Source organism: Vulpes vulpes, chromosome 2, assembly GCF_048418805.1.
Source record: "Vulpes vulpes isolate BD-2025 chromosome 2, VulVul3, whole genome shotgun sequence".
NCBI lineage: Eukaryota > Metazoa > Chordata > Mammalia > Carnivora > Canidae > Vulpes > Vulpes vulpes.
Genome location: NC_132781.1, coordinates 53,015,124 through 53,042,623, shown reverse-complemented (window position 1 = coordinate 53,042,623; position 27,500 = coordinate 53,015,124). Strand labels below are relative to the sequence as shown.

The 27,500-nt window shown below is 58.9% G+C and overlaps 2 protein-coding genes across 2 annotated transcripts in view; both read right to left on the bottom strand.

Moving 5' to 3' along the window:
• Positions 1-1,577: 1,577 nt before the first annotated feature.
• Positions 1,578-9,011, bottom strand: QRFP (pyroglutamylated RFamide peptide). Its single transcript, XM_026009592.2, has 2 exons — positions 8,849-9,011; positions 1,578-2,730 (listed from the first exon to the last, which is right to left on the bottom strand). The coding sequence occupies exon 2, from the start codon at positions 2,728-2,730 to the stop codon at positions 2,320-2,322; it is 411 nt and encodes a 136-aa protein (XP_025865377.1). The 5' UTR covers positions 8,849-9,011; the 3' UTR covers positions 1,578-2,319.
• A 51-nt stretch (positions 9,012-9,062) lies between these two features.
• Positions 9,063-27,500, bottom strand: part of FIBCD1 (fibrinogen C domain containing 1) — a 33,469-nt gene continuing 15,031 nt past the window's right edge. The window contains exons 5-7 of the mRNA XM_026009531.2: positions 17,996-18,092; positions 13,073-13,252; positions 9,063-12,571 (exon numbers count right to left, since the gene is read on the bottom strand). Coding sequence (XP_025865316.2) covers positions 12,312-12,571; positions 13,073-13,252; positions 17,996-18,092 — 537 coding nt within the window. The 3' untranslated portion in view covers positions 9,063-12,311. The remainder of the gene's footprint in view (positions 12,572-13,072; positions 13,253-17,995; positions 18,093-27,500) is intronic.

Here is a 27,500-nt window from a genome sequence, read left to right as displayed (position 1 = left end):
TTGATTGCCATTGAATGATGAAAGCCTAATGACAGGATATCCACGCCTCTGAAGGCCCTCCCCCTCCCCTTTCTCTATCTCTGACTTCTCTGAGGTTAATCTCATCCTACGAAATTAAAAACCAGCCAGTATATTCCCATAGTGTGTGTAAACACATGCAGGAGTTATCTCAGCCTCGGTGACCTCCCAAGTTCTTGTAGTTAGTGACCATAGAGGCTGCCCCTGTTATTCTAAGAATAGAAATTGGCAAGTAAGGGGCACCAGGGGACCTTGCTATGGGGCATCCATCTGCCTTTGGCCTTTGGTCTGTGCTGTCTCACCTGGTGTTTCACCAGCATGTTCTCTGGCTTCTCTGTATATGAGCAAAGGGAGGAGTGACCAGCTTGCTGCCCAGCCCCCTACTACCCCGCAAAGTGGAAATGAAAACAGACTGGGGTGAGAGCCTGGGCTGGAATTGCACTTCCTTCACCTGGCCACCCTGTGATGTCTGTCCTCAGCTCCGGAGCTGTCCTTTATGGACATACTAGGACTCATTTTCTTGAAGTTTGCCCTCTGTGGCCTGAGGGCTGAGTGTTTGCTTCTTTTACCAACAGACTAAGACCCTGGTATGTGTTCCATCCCCGTCAGTCTGTCAGGTTAGCAGGACTTCCACTTCTCTGGAAGTGAAGCCCGAAAGAGTATGATGTGCCTCCCAGACTCGGTGTCACTGAAGGCCCCTCTCCTGGCGGGGCCCATGTGCCCAGATGTAGGGGAGAAGCAGTGAGGAGCTCCAGGAGAAAGCAGCTCGCTTTCACATAAGGTGATGTTCTGATTCCTGTCTTCCTGGCCCATCCTACCACCCAATTTCCACACCCCCAGTCAGCTTGGCTCTTTGGTGGTTCAGATCTGTCACCCCTTAATAAAGTGGCTTTCTGGCTGCCGGGGATTGAGAGCTGCTACCGGGGAATGTAAGTCACTAATAGAATGGAAAACACTGTGAAATGCTCCGAGGTGCCAAGCTGGGCCCAACCCAGTGTGGTTCTAAAAGGCTAATAAAAATCCACCAATTAATTGTGACAGCTCAATGGAAAATTATTCAATTGTGAACAGGGCCAAGCAGCAGCTCGAAAGGAGGAGGGGAGATGTTGCCATAGTAACATCAATCTAGGTTCTCAGCGGTCGAAGCCAGCCTGGGAGTGAGCAGCATTAGCCTGCCGCATCTGACACGGGATGGGATGCAGGACACAGCAGAGCAGCGTTTGAAAGAGATGCTCTGCCTCGCCCCGGGCCTGTGGCCACTACTCCAGGCTGAGCGCTGGCCTCCCCTGGGGGAGAGAAGTTGTTTGCAGAATGCTCTTTGCTTTGAGAAAACTGGGGAAGGAGCAGTCAAGCACAGGAGGAAAATACACCCCATATTGTGTTTCCCTCTACCTTTGACCATCGGTATTTTACCAACTGCCAATTAAGGGGCTGCTGGGACAGGTGTGGATGCAGGCAGCACGATTTCCATCTCCCCAGAGTTAAGGCCCTCACTGCTCGGGAAAACCAGACTCCGAGGGCACAGAGGACCTGTAGGCAAGAGTCAGGTGAGCTTTCCATTATGGTTTTCAGTTGCAACTTTTATTTCAAAAGAGGCACACAACACATTCATATTCTGAACATTTGAAATGCAACCTTGCTCAAGCAAAAATGTATTCCTTCCTTGTTCATCTCCCACTAGACCCTTGGCTTGGTAAACACTGTACCACCGAGGACAGTTATCAGAAGGGAATGGGCAGCCAGTTCCGAACAGTCTCCACACCACAGCGGGGTTTTCTTGCTAGAGGGATCTTGTGTTAATGGGGTGGAGAACAATTTTTTTTTTTTAACTTTTAGAACCATACTCTCTACCCAGTGGGGTGTACTCACTGAGAGCTGCACTTCGGATGTCAGCTACAGGCATTCTTATGGAGACTGTCAAAACTTTACTCTGCTGTCATCATCAGCCCACCTCGCTTCAGCTCAGAGCAGCACAGCCAGCCCTGCCTGTTCATTGGCTGCCGGGCCAGGGGCCTGCTCAGAGCTGGGCCACCAGGGAAGGGGGCTGGAACAGCTACAGTAGGGCAGTGCTTTCTTCTTCACCAGGATACAGCTGGCTTTAGGTCACCTCCTTTTTGACACCATCCAGGTCTTTGCCTCGGCCAAGTTGGAAGTCAAAAGCAAGCACCCACCTAAGTGATCCTACTGCTAAGAATTCATTGTAATAATCCCCATGCCTTTATAGTGTCCCCGTCTTTCAGGCTCAAGGAGAAGACAGGAGCGGGAGTGGTAGCAGGAAGGGTCCACGGACGCCCTGGCCCCTCACCGGCGGCCGAAGCGGAAGCTGAAGCCACCTTTCTTCCTGCTGTAACTGCTGAGCTCCTCAGCCAGGGTCCCCAGCGGGCTGTTGGCCTTCTCACCATCCGCCGGGAGGAAGCCAGTAGCCTCGCTGCCGTCATCCTGCCTCCCGAACCGGAACCTGCAGCCAGCACGCTGTCGGCCCGACATCTGCAGTTCCTTGGCCATATCAAGCAGCCCATGTGGGTGTGGTGCTCTCAGCCACCGGGAGGAGGCCCGTCGGAGGGGGGCGCGGTGCCCCCCGGGCAGGTTGGCCCAGCTCATCTCGCCTCCGACACCACTCATGGCTGCCACTGGCTCTTCTGTGTCCAGTAGAGGAAAACAGGCACCCAGTGGCAGGAGGACAAGGCACGACAGGGACCGAGGACTTATCATCTGGCTCAGAGGAAAGAGAAGAAGTTATAGGCTGTACACATGGGCCTTGCACGACAAGTTGTCAACAGTGCTTCCCAGGGCCTGGGCAGCTCTGAAAGGCTGGTGGCTCAGCTGAGCCCAACTTGCAAACAGCTTGAGGAAGTGTCACTATGCGGGTGGATCAGGCCTTTATTTTCTTAGCAGGCTCAGGAGCTGATTGAGCCAATTAGGCTGATTCTCCTCTCCGGCAGTCCCCTGGATCTGACGGCCTTGGCAGCTTAGCATTCAGATACCCCCGCTGCTGGGACGGCTCACAGCCATGCACCAGCAGCCCCCCTGAGTGCTGTGCAAATTCAGGCTCGTTCTTTTATTATAATTATTGACTCTTGGGCCATATCGTCTCAGAGCCACAGGGTAGAAAATTCATAGCATCAATCTCAGTTTTCAACCTGATAGTCTAGCTAAGCTGTATAGCTGGGACACCAAGCTAACGTCTCTTTAACATGGAAACGAGTTGCTCCCGGAAGCAGGACACAGATTTGATGTTCCTGGCCTAACTCAAACACTCAGCTGTGGAGGAGCATGTGGACATGCCTGGGCTGTTGATGAGCCCTACAGAGCGCCGTCTGTGTGCGCGGCTGCACGTCCCCTTCACAATAAGCTTAATTTTTAGGCCCTGTTAGTCCCATGTTTTCAGGCAAGAAGACTGTCAGGCAGGCTAGGAGGTGGTGCCTAGGCCACACAGCTGGCAGGTGGAGGCCCTGAGATCCATGACTCTACTGGCCACACAGCTGCTTGGTTTGCCAAGCCTGTGGGTAGTGCTTCCTGGCCATGTCTGGTACCGTCCTCACAGGCCTCCCGCAGGAGGGTCCTACCCCTTTTATGGAGGGCGGCATGCTCAAACAGGTGACTCACCCAAGATCTCAACAGCGTTATAAGCGACAGAGCTGGGGATACAAGCCCAGGTCTAAGTGTCTCAGAATTGCTACTCTACCCCATGGAGGTCCGGGCTGGGCGGGGATTTGAAACAGAAATAGAGTTTCCCAAAATGCCCCTGCTTCAGCAATAGTTGCTCATTCCCTCTTAAAGGAAGCCTTTTTGGTAATGACCATGGTGAGCTGGAGCCAGCTATTCCTCTGAGGAGTAGAACTGAGACTAGAAGAAAGAGCTAGTTCTAGAGAAGCATGGGGTCCCCAGTGCTCTTTCCAGAAATGGCTCCCTTGAAGACATTTCAAAGTGAACTCAACCAGAAGGCTTTAAAAAATGATAAAAGCAGCGCTTCTCTCTACCCAAATCCAGCCCTCCTAACTTCCATCATCACATCCCCCGGGGCTGGAGCCAAGTCTGGCCTGTGTCAGGGAAGCCTCTCCGTCGGGGCCTGGGTGGAGTGGAGGGCTTTCCACCTGGTAGACAACTTTACTTGGGGATGGCCTCTGCATCTGGAGAAAGGGTGGATTGATGCATAGAAGGAAGTGGCTCCTATCCCTTTTTGGGGGGTCGTGGACCTCTTCAAAAACATGGTGGAAGCTTGGGACACACACCACCAAAAATTGGGCCCCAGTGTAAGTCATAGCTTCAGGCCCCCGTGTTCAGGACAAGGCAGGGGAGGCACATAGTGGGAGAGCTGAGCTGTCGAACCAGCTGTGGCCAATCTGGCCTGTAAGAGGAGGTGCTGGTCTCCACCCGCCCGCCCGGGGCCTAGCCAGCCCCTGACCTGGCCCCGGGCCCCAAGTGAGCAGGGCTCCTGCCAGGGATGGAGCGGTGGTACTCACTGTGCTGCGGGTCTGCTCCCCAGGAAGGCTGCTGGGCAGGGTGCCTCTGCCTGGGAGGTGTGGCTCCTGGCTTCTCCTGCCTTATATCCCCGCCCCCCCCTCCCCCGTGAACTTGCTGCTCTGAGGTCTGATTGCTGCACATTCCTGACCCTGGGATTCCATTGGGGAGGCTGGTGGTGAAGGACTTTATCACTGCGTTGATGAAAGACCCAGTGGTGCAAACAGGATGTGGTCTGATGAGAGGAGCAGAGGGGCTGCCCTTTGCCCAGAGGCCCACCTCGGGTGGAGGAGACTGGGTGGCATCATTAACTATAAATCTCGGGCATAGACCCTCAGGCCCCTTGGAAGAGGCGTGGAGGGCACACCCACCCTTGATCCTAGGGGTCCCACCTTTGTCGGGTCTGCCTTACACTTAAGGTGTCCCCACCTCCTCCCCTCCCACCCCTCCCACCCAGCCCCACCCCCGCCACATCCCACCAGCGCAGCTGTTCTGTGGGCGCAGGAAGTCAGACCTGTGAGGCCAACAATTGCCTCTCCCTCCCTCCCTCCCTCCCTCCCTCCCTCCCTCCCTCTGGTTAGGCAGCAAGTAGGCCAGGTGCCACGGTCCGTGGCTCGCCAGTTCCCAAGCCTCTCGAGGGCCTGAGCGGGGCAGCAGGAGGGCTGCTAACCACGACAGGGCCTGTGGCAGGGGTTCGGAGCCCACTACCTGGCCCAGCTCCTCTCCAGCTATGTCCCCTGGACCACGGTCGACGTGTTCCTTAGAAGGGAAGCTTGAGGTTCCCACCACCATAACCCCAGTGCTGGCCTCAGTGCCTGATGCCCATTTGGGAAAGGAAGGACAAATGTTTTCCAAACTTGCTGATGCTCCCCTGGGTGGCTGACAGTGCCTCGCTTTCTGGACCTCAGCTGAGAGGGCTCACAGCGACGGATCCCGGAGAGGAGGCTGTTGGCCCCATGTGGGACCTGCCGAGGGCAGGGGTAGGGCTGTCATGGTCACAGCTCCAGCTCTTCCCACAGCTGGCACCCACAGAGGAGGACACCAGCAGTCATCACTCCCAGGGGCTTTCTCCCCAGGAGAGCTCACCGGTGGGCTTGGGGAGCATCACGTGCTGTCACCTGTACTTCGTGCCCACAGTGGAGTATGGAGCTGGAGGGACAGTGCTGTGGGCCCACCTGTTCCACACGATCCCCTCTGGTCCAGGCATGGCCACTGGCTGGGCACCTTGCTCACCTCTCAGGGAGCTCACCCCATGGTGGTTCACTCTGCCTGCCCCGTGATCACAGGGCAACCCTGGGGGCTGCTCCAGGTATGAGGTCTGCACGGCTGAGCCAGGGTGAGGTTCCCAGTTGGGCAGAGTGCACTGCACAGTACTCTCCCAACACTGGCCAAGGTGCGAGGCAGGTGCCCGGCATGGGGGGGGCGTCTATGTGGGTGCCAGCGCTTGGGCTGGTCCAGCCTGCAGTCCCAGGAGCCCCTTCACCTGCCTCTGCTGTGCTCCCATCCAGCTGCTCTGTATCTGAGGAGCATCTGCAGGACACCAGCCTGGAAAGGTCCCTGGCCACTACTTCTTGCTCTGCCTAGATTTTCCCTCCGACAGCGAGCTGGGCAGTGAGGGGAGCAGGTGCCTGGTGAGGCTGCAGCTGCCCATTGCCATTCAGGGGGAACTGCTCAGGTGAGGCTGGGAATGAAGCACAGAGGCATTGCCCCAGTCTCCGGGGCCCTTGCCCACCTGTCAGGTAGGTGCTGGGGGTGTGGAGAATCACCCCACCATCACACAGGAATAGACGTGGCCTCATGGGCACTTCCTCGCCCCCGTAGACCTGAGGAAGGGGCTAGAACACATACCCCCTGCAGGGGGAGGGTGGAGACTGAGGCTCAGAGGCTCAGAGGCTCAGAGCACTTGGCTGTGCAGGACAGGCCCAGCCCCCACCCTCTCCAGCCTCGTCTGTGCAGGAAACCTTGGCTCCCCTTAGTCTTGTCTGGAGATAACAGGGTCAAGAAACGGCAGTGTGGATTGACTTTGGGCCTCTCCATGGGCGGGAGTGGGGAGAGGGAGCACCCACACACCAACCAGAGCAGGTGCAGGGCCAGCTTCGTCCATCGGGTAGGGGCTGCACTGAGGGGCTGGGGTGTGTGCGTGTGTGACAGGGGAGGTGCAGGGTCATGTTATTGCCCTAGTTAGTGCTGGTGACGCTGGTGACACTGGTGCTGGTCAATGATGCGGCCTGCAGTGGGCCACTCATACTGTGAGGCCTCGGGCCAGATGCCCTGCCCTCTCTAGGCCTCAGGTCCCTGGGTGTCAAATGGAAGGTTCTGGTGCCTGAACTGAGCTCTGTGAAATTTCTCAGGGACAGCCGTGGAGAGTAGAGAGGGCAGAGGTCAAACCCAAAGGCCACCCCATCCTGCCGGAGGAAAGCTCCCCTTGGCTGTTCAACACACTGAGCTCCTAGAAAAGCTTCCTCTGTGAGAATAACCACTGATCCAGGTCCTGCTCAGAACTGGCACCTACGGCTCTGAGAAGAGGCCACCGACAGTCCATAGTGTTGGGGCTTGGGCTTGGGGTGGGGGCAGGCCTGGGGGTGAGTAGCCCACAGATTCCCAGCCCCGAGCCCCCTGTCCCCAGGTCGGAGTGCCTGGAGTCAAGTCTGCTGTTGGATTTGGTACCATCCTTCCCAACTCCTGGGCCCCCACCAGGACGCCCCAGAGCAGCTGACCCAAAAGGTTCTTGTTATTTTTAAAAAAAGAGTTATTTAGAGAAAGAGAGCATGTGCGCAGGGGGGAGGAGCAATGGGAGAGGACGAATCTCAAGCAGATTCTGCACCCAGCACGGGTGTAGAATTCTACACTCTGAGGTCACGACCTGAGCTGAAACAGAGTCAGATGTTCAACCAAGCCACCCAGGCGCCTCCAAAAGAGTGTTTGTAAGTGTACTTCCTGGGCTCCCTCTAGGGAAGGAGAAGTGGGAGAGGTGATACCTCTGGGTGCCCAGAGCTGTGGATGGGCCGGCTCCAGGCTGTGGGAAGGTCAGGGATGGCTCCAGCTGTGCAGGTCAGAGAGCAGGAGGGTCCATTCAGGCTCAGCTCCCCACAGCAGGGTCAGGGTGAACGGGGAAGGGGTTCCAGGGGGGTCCAGCCTTCTCACACTGAGTGAGGTTCCCTGGGAAATGGCCCCAAGACATTGGTCCTGGGATGTGCAAGCAGACCGGCAGCCTGAGCTCCTCGACTCACCCCTGCCCTCGCTGCTCTGCACGGGGCTGTGGCTTTGCAAGGGTGGCACCTGCTGGCTGTGTTAAGCCCAGGCTCCTGGTGGGGCTCTTAGACTTCTCCCCAACCACCTTGCAGGCATATGCAAGTACGCAGAACTGGGCTCCCCCAGTGCTCAGCCATACCCCAGTGGCCTTGGGGCAGTCACTTTCTGAGCCTCAGTTTCTGCCCCCAGCCTCGGACAGCAGGGGTGCTCACATCATGGCAGGGGTTGGGAGCTACTGGGCAAAAGGTGGGTCTGGTATGGCACCACTCAATCCGTGTTGGCCGCTCCTGGTGCTCAGGAGAGCCCAGACGGAGCCCTCTGTGTACTCACATACCCATCAGAGCCCTGGCAGTGCTGCCCGAGCCCCTCCTGCTGTGGGCAGCCTCTTCCCGGGCTGTGGTATGCGTGGTTTGTGACTGAAATGCAAGCCCCCTGTCAGCTGTCGAAACCTCTACACGACTGAGTCCACAGACTCTTTCCAGTTGGCCCGATGAGCTGAGGCAGAGTGGCTTCCTGCCAGGGACGCACTGTGGGGAAGGCCTGGTGGCCGCAGGAGGGAGCCAAGTGGGGCAGGGCCCCCACTCGGGGCAGGTGTGGCCTGTGGTGGCCACGATGACCTCAGTGGCTTCCCAGGGCCGGGCTCAGGAGTTGCATTGCCAGACGTCCCTGTGGGCCCGAGAGCGAGCTTTGGAGCAGGCAGGACGGCATGCCTCTGGGCTGGGGACACTGGTGGGACGTGGCATGCTGTGACCAGTCTGGAAGCCCCCGGCCGCCGGGGCAGAGACCTCCGTCTGCCACGTGGCTGGGCACACAGACGCCCTGCAGCCGCCTCCCCGGGCCTACGGCAGGGCCCTGGCGCGTCCTCCTTCCACGGGCCCCACGCCAGGTCCGACGTGGCCGCCCGATAAATGTTGGATTTCATTAAATAACTTAGGGGTTGGTTTTGTCCTCAAACTTCACGTTGGTTTTGTGAATAAATAGCCATTGGGGACTGTTGTTTTTAATAAAGTCTCAGCTCCTCGGGACTGCAGCCTGAAGAGAGACCCACAGGGCCCTCTGGGGACCCCAGAGGGAAGCACAGGTCTCCCCCACTGGGTGCAGGCAGGACAGGCCTCACCTCCACCTGCCCCTGCGCCAGCTGGGGCCAGGTGTGCAGCCGGTTCTGCTGCAGGATCTGGTACAGCCTCTGGGGGGCACAGTTCTCCGGGAAACGTGCCTTCAGGAGCAATAAAGACCGGAACGGTGAGGAAGTTGGGGAAATCGTGCAGGAGTCCGTCTTGGAACGCCTGGTGGCAGAACGTGGGACACCAAGGTTAGAGGCAGAGGCCCCAGCTGGTCACGAGACTTTATTAGACACAGGAACACACACGACACCCACTGTGCACAGCCCCACCCAGCTTCTGTCCTGTCCCGTGCTCCATCCACGGGCAGTGACCCCGCACACACGCAGCCAGCCTCGTGCGCACGCCTGTCGGCACAGCCGGGCACCAACCCCCGCCCACTCCGTCTCCACGCGGTCCCACCACGGCCAACCTCAGCCATCAGGGTTTGCTGAGTCCTGTTGGCGGCCGGGCCCGCTCAGGGCCTGGGGACAGCTCTCTCCCCGCAAGCAGGTGAAGAAACTGAGGCCCCAGCCACTTGGACCAGAGCCTAGTGCCCTTGTTCTAGGTGAGGACGTCTCCCGCGGGCATGGTGCTCCTCCAGCTGCACGGGACAGAGATCCGTGGCTGACCCTTGGCCCAGCTGGGGACCTCCAGCCCGGTCCCCCACGTCGGCAGACACAGCCCCTCCCCTCCCGGTGTCCTGGCAGTTCCGGCCCCAGCCAGAGGCCCGCATGCGCGAGGGTGGCTGACGGTGGGAGCAGGGGACAAGGAAGAGACCGGCCTGCGATGTTGCTTCTGCCCAAGACACACATTATCAAATGGATTTACGTGTGCTGCGGTGGCAGGGGGGCGATGCGATTTGGGAAGTGCTCACACGCAGTCTCTCCTGTGGACCGTGCCGAGGCCATCAGGGTGGAAGCCCAGGAACTGTCCGTCCTCTGGGCGCAGGGAGCGGCCCCCGGGTTAACTCTGAGGCGTGTCCGAAGTCTGGGGAGGCCGCGGGGTGAGTGAGGCCACTGGCTGGCTCCGCATCACCCACCAGTACTGGTGGAAAGGAACCCTCAGAAGCTTGTGGAGCCACATGCACTGGCCAAGGTCCCCGTGTAGAGACCCCGTCTTCTGCTTGGCTGGCACTCCTCATCAGAGAAGGAAAGGGAAGGAGATGGGGTCAGGTCACAGGTGACAGTGGGGTGGCAGGTGCCCGCTGTTAAACCATCCACATGGACCCCTCCAGACAGAGCTCGGGTGCAGTGAGCTGGGTCCTGACTGACATTTGCACCCACCCGCCACCCCTCAGGTCTTGCTAGAGCCGCCTCTTGCCACCTGCTCTAGCATCCTCTTCTTTCCACGGTCCCACTTTCCGTGGTCACTCCCACGCATGTGACAGCCACTCACACTGGCCTCACGCCGGGGGCTGCTAGAGGCCACGGCCAGGGCCTGCCTTGCCCACTGCCTTGCCCTCCTGGCTCAGAGCAGGTGCTCAGGACCCCCTGCGCTCCACACAGGCCTTCAGGGTGTGCCCTCTAGGAAGCGGGGTACACTGGCCTTGGAGCCTCAGCCGTTCCCCCCCAGGCCTGAGCTGAGCCGCGTCTGTTCTACGGCCAAGCCCTGGCAGGAGCGCCCGAGCTTCCTGACACACATGCACATCTGTGAATCCATTAACATCACACTCACCAGGAGTTTGTTTGATGACAGATCAGAAAACGCCTGACACTTTCCAAACAGCGGCTGGCACAGGAGGCTGGCGGGGGAAGCCGGCTCTAGCCGGGGGCTGGTGGGGAAGGGGGCTCCCTGGGACGAGGCCTCGGGGTTCCACCTGGCTCTCTGTGGCTGGGGGTCCCGGCAGCTAGGTGCACTGCCTCCCTTTCTAGAGGCCAGGAAGGGGGCGCTTTCCTTCTCATCCCCCTCCCACCTCCCCCCCGCAGCTGGGCTGCTCCCCAGGACCTGGTCACCCGGGCTGCACTGCCCAATTCCCAGCCGCGTCTGCTTCGAGAGCCGACAGGGCAGCAGAGCTTTGCGGAAAGCCGTGACAGGTGCGGCTGCGGGGACTGGCCAGCTCACGCTGCGGGACGGTGGCACTGGGAGCTCCCCTGCTGCCCCGGCCGGCTGTGGCTCCCAATGACTGATGACTGCAGCACAATTTGGTGGAGGGGAGGGGAGAGCTGAACCCCACCCTCCCGTTTGCCTGGCTCACCCACCTTTGGGCGTCCTGCAGGGAAACACGCCCTCTGTCCTTCCCGAGGGGATCACTGTGCTGCTTGCCCCTGGGCAGCTCCCAAGGCTGGCCTCGTGGAGCCTCTCAAAGGGCCCCAGCAAATCCCCGCAGGTAGGAACTTCGTAAAACAGCCCCGGGCTTGGATCTGATGCAGGGCATCAGGGTCCCAGCGCATCCATCAGGGTTAAGGGCCGCTGACCTTGGGAACCTGCAGTTCCTGTCGGGGGCGGGGAGTGGAGAACGATAGAACACTGGGCATTGGAGGATTCAGTGCAGGTTGTTTCCAGTGTCTGGTGGTGCCTTGGTCCCCACGTCTGTCCAGGGAGTCTGTCCCTGTCCCCTGACCCGAGGTGGCAGCACCCACAATCATCAGCAGGAGGCGGCCTCCCACTGAGGCCACAGGACCCCCACATCCAGCCTCCACCCTGCAGGCCTGCTGGCAGGAGGCCCTAGGACCCTGGAGTCCCTGGAACTGGGGTCAGTGGGGGTGATGGTGGTAGTACAAGACCCATGACGGCCCAGAAAATAGGTCCTCACTGGCCAGGCCCAGAGGGTGTAGGACAGGCCCCAGCCTCCCACAGGGAAGCGGACGGGGTGGGGGGCACTCCGGCTGCCTTAGGAAGGCAGGAGGCTGGGAGCAGCAGCCAAGGGGACTGAGGACCTCCTAGGCCTGCAGGAGCACAGGGGTGGACAGAGGGGGCGGGGGAAGCCCGGGGGAACGCCCAGGCCCCCTTGGGCTAGGAGTCCCACAGGCCGCTGTGCCCCAGCCTGGCCTGGGGGAACGGTAGGGTAGGGCAGCCCTCCGCACCACCACTCCCCACGGTCCTGAGGGGAGAGAAGGGGGGTGGCCAGGAGGGCCAGAGGAGGCTGGCCTCGGACCTGACTCCGAAAGATCCGAACACTGCCTCTGTCTGCTACAGGGGCTGCAGGGGTGCTGCCTGCCCCTACTCTGCACCCCCAAAGTGCCAGGTGTTGGTACTGGCAAAGTTGAGGGGTTGCCAGGGTGCCTGGCGGACCGCTGACCAGGGGAAGGCAAGACACTTAGCCCAGGAGCCCAGGTCCCAGCAGGTAAACGTGGGGTTGCCAAGTGCGCCCTGCCCCACCTCAGCAGAGGGGAAGTGGGGGGCGGGGACAGCGCAGAGGGGACAGACGTGCAGCCCACCCCGATTCCAGGGCAGGTGGGCGTGGGGGGAGATTCAGGTGCAGCGGGGCGGCGGGGGGGACGAGGGAGGGGGACGGGCGGTGGGCGGCGGTGCGCCCATCTAGCGGTCCCCACGGACCGGCCGGATCTTCATCTCCGAGAACTTGAGCGAGTACTGCCAGCCAGTCCAGGAGGACCACTCAATGCCGTCGGCGTAGGAGGCGTGCGCGCCGCGCAGGTACTGCCCGTTGAGGTTGGACGTGTGGCAGTTGCGGTACCACCAGGCCCCGCGGTAGAAGGCGGCGCAGTTGTTCTCTGAGTGGTCGCTGTCACGGTCCCTGGTGGTGAACTTCATGCCGCTGTGCTTCAGGAGGGAGTCCCCTGCGCAGGCGCGTGCACACACACAGGTGTATGCACGGGGACGCCCAGGCACACGTGTGCGCACATAGACATGATGTCCCCCACATACACACGTGCTGTGCATGCACATCTGCCCCGACGCGCCCCTGGGGTCTGCGTGGATGACATGCCCCCCCCAGGGCGCCACCTTGGGGGTCCCCAGGCTGTCCCTGGTCCTGGCTGTCTCCGCCCCTCCTGCCACCTCTTTCACACATTCCCTTTCCCTGTTGGGCCTCCAGGTAAGAGAGGAACACAGCCCAGAGGGGCGCAGCCACCACACTTTAGAGGTCCAGCAGGTGTCCCGATTCCTGGCTCAGGGCTCACTTTGCTCATCTGCAAAATGGGTGACCAACTTGGGCCCCGCTGCTTCGTGCTGCTGGGATGAGGGCCAGATGGGACTTGAGACACGCCAGTCTGGGGGTGCCTCTGTCCTTCCGGGTGGGGAGACAGGCGGGTGCCCCCCCCGCCCTTCTGTCCCCCTACCTGCGGTGCCTGAGTAGTCAGCCACGGTGAGCGGGTACCCGTCCTCCTCCGGGTCCACAGAGAACAAGCCCACGCCAAAGCTTCCGTAGCGGGCGTAGGCCGTGCTGTTGTCGAAGTCTTCCAGGTCAACGTGGAGTTCGTAGGTGGCCTGCGTGGTCAGGGCGTGGAGCCTCCTGAGCCCTGGGGCGGGGGAGAGAGTGGCTGGGGGGGACTTACGAAGTGACCCCCTGACAAGAGGGAAGTGAGGGGACCCGAGGGCCAAGCTCACGTGGTTGGCGACAGGACAGTCCGCCCTGGGCTGCAGCCCTCCTCCTGCCAGTCTGTGTTCAACAAGGAAACCGAGGACGGACAGTTTCTCAGGTCAGGTCATGTTTTACCAAATGTTTGCACAGAAGGTTAGTGGAGAGGCTGCAGGAGGCAGAAGGAGCCTGGAATATCTGGGTCGGGGGTGACAGCACCCCTAGCCCCTCTCCCACTCGGGGCTCCGGCCAGAAGGGGGCCGGTCCTTGTACACATGTCCCTGAACCTGGCCTCTGAGCCTTTGCACACGCTGTTCCCTCTGCCTGGGACACTTTTCCCTACTCCTCCGGGTTATGTTGGGTTCTATTTTCAGGCCTTAGGAAGGCCACCTGGTCTCCTGTCGGGGCTGAGGACCTCTGCCTACCCAGGGGTTCCCCCTCTCGGAGTTTCTCATTTTGCACCCGGCTGCTCCCCCCACCCCATGGAAGGTCGCTGAGAGCAACATGACTGGATGGAGCATCTGTGTGGGGCTCAGTACACGACAGGTGCTCGGCACATGCTGGCGGGGTGGGTGAGCAGTGGAAGGTGGGGTCTGAGGCTTCTGTCTCCGGGGCCCAGCCCCGCACCTGCCCGTGCACCCCATCGCTGCCCACCCGCCCTCACACACTCACACCCAAGGTGCTTCCCTGCCAGTTTGATTACTTCTTGATTAAGAGGGCATTTAATTAAAATTACAAGTTATCAGCATCGAGTGACATTTCATCAGCCTCTCCTTCCTGAGCTGCGAACGCCCCGCAGGAGGGTCATGGCGTTCAGGCTAAGGGGGCAAGGGGCCTGTTCAGCCCTTCCCCGTGGGGGCCAGAGGGGGGGCTCAGGCCTGTGGTCCAGCACCAGTGCCCAGGAGGAACAGCTGCAAGAAGAGTAACAGCGGTGCCCCCGGCACACCCACTGCGGACCCTCCGCATCTCCCTGGACCCCCACCCTCGTCCTGCTCCCCCAGGCCCCACCAGGCCCCGGCTCTGAGCAGAAGGCTCTCATCCCCCTGCCTCCCTCTACTCATTCCTGTGCTGAGCTGCCCCTCTGGGGGCCCTAGCCTGCACCCCCACTTGCCCTCCCCATGCCTGAGGGCCTCCCACACAGTCAAGAACTGGCATCAGACAACGATGACAACCACCACCAGCTGGGTGGCCCTTACAATCCAGCCCCTGTTCCAAGCTTAATGAATCCAGTGGAATCAGAATGAGTCCAATTTAATGAAAGCTCCTGGAGCGGCGCTGCCCATAGCACGCATCACCCAGGAGTTTGCTGCTGCTGCGTGACCCACGAGGCAGGGGCTCCATCATCCCTACGCTATGGGTGCCGAGAACCAGGCACAGGGAGGTCAAGGGACGCGCCCAGGGCACACGGCTGGGAAGTGGCACAGCTGGGATTTGAACCCGGGCACACCTGCCTGGACTCCTTGCTCTTGCTCAGCTCTAGTCCAGGACAAATATTCCAATCCAGGGATAGGGCAGGAGGGACTCCAGCCTGGCAGGGATGCTGGAAGATTCCAGATTCCTCTCCCCCACTGAGTGGTTGCTGTGCACAAAGGCCCACTGTTTGCTCTGCTCCCGGTGCGCCATCCCCATACCCAAGAGGGGCCCCTGGGCAGGGTGTCCTGGAGGAGGGGCAGGGTGGGGGATCTGGGAGGCCTCCGTCATCTTCACCCTTCTTCCCACAAATGTCACTTCCCTCCCTCACTCTCCCTCTCTCTCCACCCCCTGCGTCTCTCCAGCGCCTGCTCATCTGCCAGGACACTCGCAACCCCCACCCCGCACTTTGCTGGGCCCCTGGAGGGTGAGCTGAGATGGGACCTCATCACCACTAGAGTTGGAGGAAGAAGGAGCCAGTGGGTTAAGATGGAGGAGAAAAATACTTAGACCCCAAACCTCATACCATCACCCCCAACAAACTCCCAGATAGAGAGCCAAATCTCATACAAACACTGAAAAAACATTCAAAGAAAAAAAATAGGAGATGGCTTTGTAAAACTGGGAGGGGAAAGCAGGGCCTAAAACCCAGAGGATACAAAGGAAAAGACTTGGCAAGAATTGGCTTCATAAAAATTTAAAATATCTAGGAAATAAACAATAATAATAATAAAATAATAATAATAATAATAATAATAATAATAATAATAATAATAATAAAAGAGGCTGAGACAAATGACCAGGAGTAAATACATATCATGTGTATCTGACAAAGAATCAATAACCTTAATATATAAAGAGCTCCCATAACTCAATAGGAAAAGATCAAACACTGGGTGAGAAGGTGACAGGGGAGTGTGGAAAAGCAGAGGGAGGGAATGGCCAGGGCGTGGGGCTGAGTTGACATTCTCCTCAGGGCTCCCTGTCTGCCAGGAGCTAATCAAGGCTCCACTTAAATGCATCCTCCCGCACCTTCTGTGGCTGCTGATAGATTTCAATTAAGATGCCGTGAGTGGCAGAGTCACCAAGACTGCTGCAAGGGGGTGGGTGGTGATGCAGAAACAGGGCCCCCACCTGCCAACCCCCTCCCTAGCCTGACACACGCACACACGGGGGTGTGGTGAGGCGGGGGTGAGGGGGGGTGTGCGGTCTTCCCTCCTAGGAGCTCCCTTCTCCCAGCCCCTATCCTGCCGCTGCTCGCACTCACTCAGTTCAGGTCATGGTTTAAAGCTTGTGAATCAAAAAAAAAGCTTGTGAATCCTGCCCAGGCTCCCTCCACCCCAAACACCCACACCCTGCTCACTCTGGGCCTCATTTCCTCGCCCATAAGAGGACAGGACAATAGCAGTGCCACCCTTTCAGGGTGGGTGTGAGGTGTCAGGGCCGAAGTCCATGACATAGGCCGGGTATACAGCAGGTGCCCAGTAAGTAGACTGGTAATAAAGCCCACATTGGGGTGTCTGGCCCCTCCTACAGCCAGTACCCGCCTGATAACGGGGACACAGGACACACAGCAGAGGCCAGGACAGAGGGGGTCCTGCCTTCGTGGATCGCAGGGTCAGGAAGGGAGACAGACATTAGGCAAGTGAGAGCGAAGATGGCCTCCCAGGTGCCTCTGCGCTTGTGGCCAGTGGGCACGTACAGGTTCCACCTCTGAGACTGACCGTCTCTTCCCCTAAAACTTCCTATTGGCCTACAGGCTGGAACCGTCCTGACCCCCACGTGGAGCCCAGCCCTCTGATCGGTGCTCCCCACCAGCCACATGCCTCACCTCTTCTCTCTCCTGCCCCTTGCTCTCCGGGGATGGGGGGTGGGGGTGTGTTCCCAGATACCCAGGCCCAGGGAAGCCAAAGCACAGCAGGTGTGCTGCGGGGTGTGCGAGGCCATTCAAACATGGCGTGTCAGCCCAGTGCTGTGGTTTTGTTTTATTTTTTAAAGTGTACTTATTTAAGTCATCTCTATACCCAACGTGGGGCTTGAACTCACAGCCCTGAGATCAAGAGTGGCATGCCCCTCTGACTGGGCCAGCCCTGCCCCAGTTTTAATGAGTTAAAAATATAAAAGGGGGTGACTGCTAATGGGGGCACAGGGCTTCTTTTGGGGTGCAGAAAATGTTCTAGAATTAGGTGGGGGTGAGGGTTGTACAACTCTGGGAATATACAAAAGCCTCCCCAGAATGGTGCACTTTGAAACAGTGAATCAGGGGATCCCTGGGTGGCTCAGTGGTTTAGTGCCTGCCTTCGGCCCAGGGCATGATCCTGGACACCTGGGATCGAGCCTCGCGTCGGGCTCCCTGCATGGAGCCTGCTTCTCCCTCCTCCTGTGTCTCTGCCTTTCTCTTGCTCTCTGTGTCTAACATGAATAAATAAATAAAATCTTAAAAAAAAATGGGGGCAGCCCTGGTGCCCTAGTGGCTTGGCACTACCTTCAGCCTGGGGAGGGATCCTAGAGACCCGGGATCGAGTCCCATGTCGGGCACCCTACATGGAGCCTGCTTATCCCTCTGCCTCTCTGTGTGTGTGTGTGTGTGTTTCTCATGAAAAAATAAATAAAATCTTTAAAAAAAATGAAATGGTAAATCATCTCTACCTGTTCAAAAACCCAAACGTCACCCCAAGTCCCAACTCCCTTCCAAATATATATATATAGGACCTCAGACCTATGATTTTTATGGACGTTATACTTCAGAATGAAATTAGGTAAGATATTCAAATTTTAAAATACCAAATGAATTTCAAGACAAATATTAACAGTCATGTGCTGATTAGTTTTCGGAGCCTTTGCCAAGGACCACGCAGACCGTGCGCCAGCCGTGGGAAATGTGGAGTGTGCCACGGGGCCTTAGGAACTGCAGCCTCTCTTTTGGGAGTTAGGCCCCATACACCCCAAGCACACAGCAGGCATTTGCTGACCCCTGAGGGCAGGGTGGTTTGGGGGCTGTCCTGGACATCTCTGTGCCTGAAACTGAGCCCTGTCCCTGCCCCCAACTCACTAGACTCAGGGTGGTGACCAGGTCCCAGGGCGTCCCAACGGGAGAAGTACGACCCCTCCAAGGGACCCACTCACAATGCCTGCGCTTCCTTTGGCTTCCGGCTCCTTGACCTCATTCATGTTGAACGCACAGATCACCTTTCGCACCTGGGAGCTGGCTCAGGTGTGTGGGGGCCCGGGAGACCCTGATCACCCACCCTCGGGGTGGGGTCATGGCTCTTACCCAGCCAGTGCTCCCCCGTGAGCTTGCCGAAGCCATCCCGGTACGCTTCCCAGCCTCGGAAGAAGTTCACGGAGCCGTCCTCGCGGCGCTGAAACACCTGCAAAGGATGGAGAGCTGGTGCCGGCCTCCCCGGGACCCCCACCCTGACCTGCGTCCCCTGCCCCACTCACTCCCTTCAGCCGCCAGCTCGAGGAGGGCAGGGGCCTGGGGCAGAGCGAGGACTCGGGGGCCTAATGGTGGCCCCGAGATGGGACCGACTCTCTGCCCCCAGGTCCCCATTGACTGCTCCCAGGTCCCCAAAACGTCACCCCCAGGAAGGAATCAGGGTGGACCGTGCTGGAGAAAACCTGGCTTCCAGGCCCAGCTCTGCTGCCTTGCTGTGGGACCCTGGACTGGTCCCACCTGGCATGGGCCTCAGTTTCCCCAAGGCTCAAATAAAAGGGGTGGGCAAAGGGTCCTATTATCTTTTCCCAGGTCAAAACAAAACTGGGCAAAAATGCATTCTCGAGTTTTCAGGAATCGAGAACACACACACGCCCAGGCCCAGCCTCCAGAGCTCCAGGTCTCAAAATGATTCTGCCAGAGTCCCTGCCCCCTCCCCCCGCAAGCTTGAGAAGCCCAGGCACCTGGGGACCAGAGCCCCGGCCACTTCTTGGGGGCCTGGGTGGCGGGCGGGGAGTGGGGCACAGGAGTCCCCAGCCCGCAGGGGTGTGGCTCAGGCACCAAGGCACTGCCGAGCTGCCTTGCTCCTCATCTTACAGACATTCCCGACTTGGGAGTCAGGAGTCCCATCGGTTAAATTGCTTTGAAATAAGTTCCACGCAGCCAGGCCAGAGCTGCCACGAGTGTTTACAGGATCTGCTGACAATCCCGTTCCTGGCTGCCGCCCCTCCCAACTCTTTCTGTGTAACAAGCCTTTTCCTTGCCCATTTGCCGAGGCAGCACCCCGCCCCCCACCCTCCCGCCTCCATCTGGGCCCGCGTGGCCGTAGAGATGCGGCTGCAGCGCCAGCGAGCTGCCGGTTTCATTACTAAGCAGCCTGATTTCAGCCGCCTGGAACTGCCCGGGTGCATCATCTGCCGCGAGCTCGGCATCTGTCCGTGGGGACCTGTCCGTCACAGCCTTTGGGCAGCTCTGACGTCAGGGAGTGGCAGGGAGATGACACCTCTCTTCTTGCCCTGCGCTCTCCAGCCCGCCCGGCGCTGACATGTGCAGTGCTCAGAAGGGACCGGCTGGGGAAAGGAAATTCGATCAGGCTCGGAGAGATGTGAGAGGCGGTGGGCAGCGGTATTGATGGCCAGATTGGGACCCTGAGCACGTGCCCTTTGAAAGGCTTAATCCTGGCAGAAGCTCTGACACTCCCCGGAGAAGTCTCGAGAAGGCGGCGGGCAGCAGGAGCCTGTTTCTGCAGGAGGAGGAGAGAGCCGGGGGCCGGGTGGGGGGGGCAACGGTTGGGACCAGGGCCCTGCCACTTAGAGCACTGGCCATCGCCCCATCTGCCTGGGCCTCAGCCTCCCCGTCTGTTGGTGGGGGTCACAGCGGTGCCTCCCCCATGGGCCGTGGTGGTCCGCAGAGAACATGCTCAGGGCCTAGCACGCAGCCAGTGCGCAGGCCTGGTGCGGAGCGACATGGGCCTCTCCTCTGCCCCCGGCCCAGGAACACTCACTCCCGCTTCCTTCTAGACTCAGGCCCTACACATGTCCGCCCTAAGCCATCCAACCCCACCCTTCTTCATCTGTCCAGATGTTCCACTGAGCATCTCCCTTAGAGCAGAAGGACACAGTCCCCCCACCCCCCCACCCCCCCGCCAGGTAGGCAGTCCCTAAGACATAGGGACAGTGGGCCTACCCAGCAGAGCCAGCTCTGGAAGGGAGCCCAGGGCAGGCCTGGAGGAAGGGCAGGGTCCCTGCTACAAGTGAGGCCGGGTGGCCCTGGGGACGCCACCCTTCCCCTCTGGGCCTCATCTATCCTCTACCACTGATAAGCCAGGCCTGCCTCCCAGGACCCCAGGGAGAGTGCTGGTACTGTTATCACCATCATTGTTATTTTTTCCCGTCAACTACTATGAAGTAGAGTGGGGGGGGGGGGTGCCAGGCTTCTGGGCACAGGCCGGGCATAAGCCCTGGAAACTGAGACAGAAGGCAGAGTGCCCGTGGTGGGCTGGTGTTGACAGCTGGCCATGGCAGATCGGGGGCTGAGTCCCTCTCACTGAGCACGTTATTATTCACTGAATCCTAACCCCAACCCCATTGTCTGCCCCCCTCACCCTTATAGCAGGCAGAAGCTCAGACCCTGGTCACAAGTCAGGTGGCAGTGAGCATAGAGTGGGCGGTCCACGAGGGGGGACCCACCCCTCATTCCCTCACGTGAAGGCCAGGCTGGACACCCAAAGGCCAATGTCCTACTGTCCACATCCCTTTCATTTGCCACTGAGTGGACCTGGGACATGCCTCCTTGTCCCCCTGCCAGGCTTCTTCTTCTTCTTTTTTATTTTTTTTTAAGATTTTATTTATTTATTCATGAGAGACACATGCAGAGGGAGAAGCAGGTTCCCTGCGAGGAGCCTGATGCGGGACTCGATCCCAGGACTTGATCCTCCGCAGAGGAGCAGCACTCAACCGCTGAGCCAGCCAGGCGTCCCCCCTGTGAGGCCTCTTATGCTGATAGCTGACCTCCAAAACCCGTCTCAGCCCCTCTTTCCCCGTGCCAGTGACAGGCAGGAACCCTGCTGGGGCTCAGCCTGGGTGCGCCATCAATGGGTGACAGCACTTTCCCTGGGGGCCGCCTGGGCCTCCCAGCCCTTGTCTCCACATAGCTGGGAGAGTACGCTATAAGCCACCAAGTGTGGCAGATATGCCTGATGACACAGATTGAGTCTGTACCAGCTTAGAAGCCACAGCGATTGTGCACCGTGAGCGCTTTAGCCTGGGGATCATAATCTGTGATCCACCCCTTGAACGGCCCGGATGCATCCTTGACAGACTCTGCAGAAGTGGCCTTTAGACTTTATGACCATGACCCCGGGAAAGGCAGCACACATCACGATGTACTCACTGATGGGTGTTTGTATCGGAAACAAAAATTTCCTGGAACCGTACTTGCCCTTATCGAGACGGATGTGCTCTAATAAGTCCTATCCTGTTCTGTCCATTCTGCTCTATTTGATTTAAAAAGCAATGTTGGGGGTGCCTGGGTGGCTCAGTCAGTTAGGCGTCTGCCTTCGGCTCAGGTCATGATCCCGGGGCCCTGGGATCGAGTCCCGCATTGGGCTCCCTGCTCAGTGGGGCGTCTGCTTCTCCCTCTGCCTCTGCCCCCTCCCTATTCTAATACCTCTCAGATGAATAAAATCTTTAAAAAAAATAAAATAAAAAGCAATTTTGATCACAAACCATTGCACTGATTTTGCCACCTGCCAAGAGATGACAGCCGTAGTGTGACACTGCTCTGGATGCTGCCGGCCTTTGCCACTGGCTATCCTCATTCCAGAGTCACACTGAGTGACTGCGAGTGAGCCCGGCCAGGCTGGGATCTCAGCCTCCATACGCTGGCCTCGCCCTCAAGCCAATTATCGCTCAACATGGCCTGCAAGTTCCAAATGTGCTCGAGGCCACAGACTGGCTGCTGGTTCTCCAACGTTCCCAGGAGTGTGCTTACTCTGACTCAGAGGCCCAGGCTGAGCTGGAGCTGGACCTCAGGGCCGCTGAATGGACGATGTCACCAAGCAGAAGGCCTTCAATTACAGAGCAAGGATCAGCCAGACAGGAAGACATGAAGAGGGAGCGAGTGAAGGATGGATGTATCCACTTCCCGGCCATCTGTCCCAACAGAACACGAATCCCCACTCAGGGGGGAAAAAAGAAAAGGGCAGAAAAAGGTAGGGAAACAAAGTAATTACTTCTGAGGCTAAAAGCTTCATTGGCCTGGCTCCTCGGGTGTCTCCCTTGGGTTCCAGCTGTAAAGTGACCGACACAGAATGCTCGCCGCTGCCTGGCCTCTTGGGCAGCTGGCACAGAGGAAGACAGACTGAGCATGTTTTCTTGATGCGGAGTCTCAAAAGCCAGTGCCTGCCGCCCGGCGTGTCTTCCAAGTACTGCTTAAGGGCTCTGCCAAGGGAGGGCTGGGCCCACATGGTTCTGCAGATGGTGCTGGGCGGTTCCAAAGGAAGGAGCGGCTGCATTTGGGGCGGTGGCAAGCTGCCGGGGGGGGGGGGGGGGGCAGCAGAGTGGCCAATCGCCCTGTGTTTGTCAGCTGGGCTCCAGGGGCCTGTGCCGTGCTCCACAGGTCCCATCTCCACTGGAACCCCTTCCTTGGATGGGCCCTGTCTGACTGGCTCCTTGTCTGCCATGGTACTAAGAGCCTGAGTCATTGTCCTAGGCACCTGAGCCTGGCTCTGTGGTCTCCCCAGCACTGGCTGACACCCTCAGGCAGGGAGCAAGGGCTCTGTGCTCTCATGTGGCAGATGAGCAGGCTAAGGTGGCAAGGTGGGGCGACCTGCAGGGTCAAGGCTGAGGGCGTGTGCACTGCTCCTCCAGGCCCCTAAGCCTGCCTGGCCCTCCACACGGCTGAGCTGGGCTAGCCCCAGGAAGTGCCCCAGGCTGGCACCCAGGGGACCAAGTTCCACTGACAGGCTGCATGTCCATCTAAGTCTTGGCTTCTCTCTTCTGAGAAATGAAAAGCTTGCTGCTCCAGGCCCTGTGTGCTGTACCTGGGCTCACGGGGTGACTCGGGCCCTCAGGAGGCTCACAGCCCCAGGGGTGGACGCTGAGGCCAGCATCACGGGCTATGGCAGCTCCTAACCTAGCACGCTCCTTCCACCCCTCTGCCTGTCTCCTCATCTGTAATATGAAGGTCATAGCAGCCCCTACCCACAAAGATTTGGTAATGGGTACAGGCGTTGGTTACTAACCATTAGTTACTAATGGTTACTAACACATTAGTCCCCGAAGGTGACCTCAGAGGAGATGGAGTCATCTGCTGGGCTGGGCTCTGGGAGAGCTTCCTGGAGAGGAGATGCTCAACCAATCTGCATAATGAGCAGGGTCCTGGCAGGTGGTCAGAGAGGCTGAGGGATGGGGGCTGCGTGGGTCCAAATCTTTGGATTTGGGGAGGGGGTGTCTCTGACACTTTAGGAGGGTCTCCAGGAGGGAGCATCTGCGACCTTCCCTGGGGTCTGATGAAGCTGTTGCAGAAATCATTTGCAGGCAGGATCTTGTGGGTTGTGCAGCTTCGGGGTCCACCAGCCTCCCAGACCTCACGGGCAGGCAACTCCTGGGAGGACATGGGGGACCATGGCACAGGTGGCTTTTTATTTCTAAGAAACAAAGAACTTGGACGTGCAATATAGCCCTTCAAAGGCAGCCACTGGGGGGCTCTGCCCCCTTTCCTGGGAGGCAGTGGCTCCTGGAATCCCTCCTGGACGCCTCTGGGCAGGGCCCCCGCGTGCTCCCTGCACCTGCCAAGGGCACAGGTGCAGAAGGCCACGGAGTTCCAATCTTGGCTCTGCCTCTCACAGATTGTGTGGCCTCCAATGAGTCATGGACCATTCCCAAGACTCAGTTTCCCTCTCTGTAAAGAGGCGCCACCAGCCATCTCTCTATCACCTCTGCAGGATTGCAGTGCAAATGCGCAATTAAGAGTAAACCGGACGCACATAGTAGGTCTAACCAACATCTCCTCCCTCTCCTTCCCAACCAGCTGCCAAGCCCAGAAGGAAGAGGGCCTCCTCCTTGTTTTTGACTGAAAAATGGTACCCCCGGGCTTGGCACCCTGCCACACTTCCCGGGCTTGGCAGTCGGTGCCTGGCGGCTCCTGGCAAACACAGCTCAGACCTGCCATTTATCAAATGCTGAGCAACTGGGCTCAGCCTCCACGTGTACTACCCTGTTTTATGTTAAAAGTTTAAAAAATTCAAACTGCTCTGGATGGAGGCAACCTTCTCTGAGCGGATCGGTTGAGGGGACGCAGGACCCATCACCCGGCTCATCGATCAGAGCGTGCAGCCCCAAGGACTCCCCAGAGCAGCGGGGACACTGTGGCCCACTGATGTTCCAGCAGGTCCCTCTGCTACAAGGACTGGCTGAAGCCTTGGCCCACATAGGGAGGAACCGATACCCCCAGTGGGACCCACAGACCTGCCGTCCAGAGTCCCTGGCTGGGGCGGCCCAGGAAGCTTTTCATCTCTCCCAGCATCTGATCCCACTGCCAGGCTGGGCTCTGCTTGGTGGTGGCTCCTTTGATGTTTTACAAGTGAGGGAAGGATTTTCCTCCCTGCCCAGGGAGCTCAGGTGGGGAGAGGGACACTTTCTCTCACAGCGAAGCCAATTAGCAGCATATCTAAGCCGTTGACCTCGCAAGCGCCCGGCAGAGCGTGGTCACCGTGCACAAGGAGCTTTGGGCCACTCAGCTCGTGATGCGGGGAGCAGGCGGCTGCGCCGTGAATCCCAGTGGGGGCGCAGAGCAGGATCGATCCTATTGCGGGTTCCTGCAGCAGGAGAGGCCAAGCTGGACCTGATTTCGGTGACCCCAGTGGTAATTATGCAAAGGCAGGGGAAGGCTTTGGTAATCGGGCCCGGTGGCAGCACCATCGCAGGTGGATGTTGTTGGGGGCAAGGCCATGCCTCACCCTGCAGACAGGCGGGGAAGTGGGATGGGGGGCCTGTCTGTTGATGCCGAGCCGGACCCTCCTTCTGATCACCCCAAACCCACACCAGACTCTGGGCATGGCCAGCCCATTCCCCAGACCCCAGGAGGTGGCCACATATGACACAAGAGCCATACTGGTGGCTGGATGAGGAAGGGGCCCCGAGAGGGGATGTGACCTCCCCGTCTCATACGGCCATGGGGATGTGAGCTGGAAGCAGCCAGTTTGTTACATGTGGCACCTTCCAAATGAGGTAATCTAGCCTCTGCTCAGGGGAGGGAGCCAGGTCCCTCTGTCCACAGGGAATCCCCAGGGCTGGACCCCTGACCACTGCCCCCCCAGGGGAAAAGCCTGCCAAGGAGTCTGACCCTCTCCCCACATAAATGGTGCTGTTAGCCTCATTTAGCAAATGAAAACCTGAGGGTCAGTGAAGTGAAGTGTCACTGCCAAAAGTGCCAGCAGTCACTCATGTGACATGACATGGACAGGTAACCGCGGATTCAAACCTGTACAAAGGAGGAGCCTGATGGGTGGACCCAGTGGTCAGAGGGGCCTCCCAAGGGACAGGCAAGCTGGGCCCCTCACCCGGTCACAGGCCAGCACAAGGTGGTCCTTCCTTCCTGGGAGTGAGTGCACGTGTCAAATTCAGGAGTGGCCTCGACAACTGGCCTGACCCTACATGGCCTGGGCTGCTGTGGGCTTTGGTGAGCATGGAGAGAAGGCTTGGGTTCAGCCAGCACCAATGGCCACATCAGCCAAAAGGCCAGTTGCAGGCGTGTGTCCATCTGCCACTGTGGCCTCCCCCACCCGAGGAGCCACATGTGGCCTCTTCCCTACCTGGCCTCTTCAGGACCCACAGAATTCACACTCCCCAAACTACTCCTCCACGGCTGCCGTGCCCTTGGCCCCAAGTCTCTGGGTCACTCCCCACCTGGGGAAATCCTGAGGTTGGCAGAAGCCCAATCAGCCTTCAGGACAAAGCTCACCTCCTAATGTGCCCGCACGACCACACTTGACCCAGCTCCTGCCCGCCTCCCTCCTCTTGTCCCTGGCCCCTCAAGCCCCACACACCAGCAGAGCAGAACCTCTGGGGTCCCAGACCAAGCCCTGCCACCTCCGTGCAGACCTCCGCACGTGTGTTCCCTTTGCCTGGAACATTGTTCTCACCTCATCCCCCAGTGCCTGGATCTCCGGGTCCAGAAGCTTCTTCTGGCTGCCCCAGGTCAGGTTAGGGGCTCTCCTCTGGGCTCCCTCATGCCCTCCAGCCCTCCAGCCCTCACACAAGTCAGCTGATTTGCCAGCTCCCCACCAGGCCAGGAGCTTGCTGTTGGATCCTCCTCTGGCCTATGGTTGGTACTCAGTGTTTGAATAATTGAGGACCACCGTGTGACAGCCAGCTCCACAGCCGTGTGTGAGGCTGGGACTCAGGAAGTCTGGGCGCTGCCCCAGGAGGGCTGCTCATTTGCTAGGTGGCCTTGGATGCATCTCTTCCTTCTTTGAGGCTGCTCTGCCGGCCTCTGGGGTTGGAGGGGTGCCAGGCAGGGCCATGGTATATAAGCTGCAAAGTGCCCTGTAAGCGGACAGGGCCACTGGGCCCCATCCTTGCCCTGTCTGGTCTCACCAGGAAGCCAGCTCTGGCTGGAGTGTCCAACCCCAGGTGCCCCGTCCACCAGGGAGAGCCATCCGGTGTCAGCACTTGAGGCCTGGCAGCTCAGACACAGAGCCTAACAAGGATGGATGGTACCAGGGTTCAGAGAGGAGGCAGCGGGCTCCTTCCCAAACAACAATTGAGTTTCCGAGAGATTCCGTGTGGCAGGGAGGTGATCCTGACAGATGCCCAGAGGTATCTGGGAAAAGATTGCTTTTGACGGAAGCCCAAATGGATATTAACGTTTATCGGCCTCGCAAACACTTCTCAGCCGAGAGCGGCCTTCCTCCCAGACCCCTGATCCAGGTATCTGAGCAGGAGGGCTGCAGGCGGGCAGGGGTGTGGGGTCTGGCGTTCCTCCTCGACTCCCCCGTAATGGCCCTTGAAGCCCAGGCCCTGGGTATTACCCGCCGCCGCCCGGCTCAAATCCTGATTGACTTCCCAGGAGACTGGATCCAAGTCCACCTGAGTGGAAGATGCAGAGCCCGGGCTGGCGCCTTGGTCTTTCATTAAGTCTGTCCTAACCCTTAACTCTGATTTCTGGGTTTTGGCTGCTACGCTGGCGCTGCTCTGCTTGCCGAGGGGTTCCCAGAGGCGAATGCTATAACTCAGATGTTCTGAGTTAGGAAAACAAAAGAGCTTTTAGTCCCCAGATGCGGATCCAGTACAGTTAAATGCTCTCCTTTGGAGCTTGAAAAGACGTTTGGAGGTTTGTCTGTCCCCAGATCTTCGGGGATTCACAGCTGCTCTCACACCAGCTCCGCCCTCTGGATGCGCTCACCTTGCCCCCCACTCCGGCCCACCTGCCTCAGTCGGGCCTCCCCCCGCCCCAGGCTGGCCCCCTGAGCAGGGGCACAGACCCCTTTCGAAGCTGATGCAGGCTGCCGCACTCCCAGGGTCCCAGAGAAGCTTCATCCTCCCCTCTGCTGGGACATCTGCACCCCAAAATTCACACCAAGCTCCTCGGTGAGAAATGGAGGCATCCTACCGGCCTCTCCTCATGCTCTGAGTGCCAAGGACAGAGACCTGGGGGCCCAGGAGGGCACTCCTGGAAAACAGCTGACCTCATGCCCTGCTTTGGGTCCCCAGGACCATGCCCTGGACTCCAGTGGATGCCCTCTTGGCAAAGAGCTCAATAAGGGGTGGGGTCACACACATCTTGGTCATTGTTGGGTGGCCAGTACCTTGTACAGGGGACCGGGGCCTCTCCCCACCAC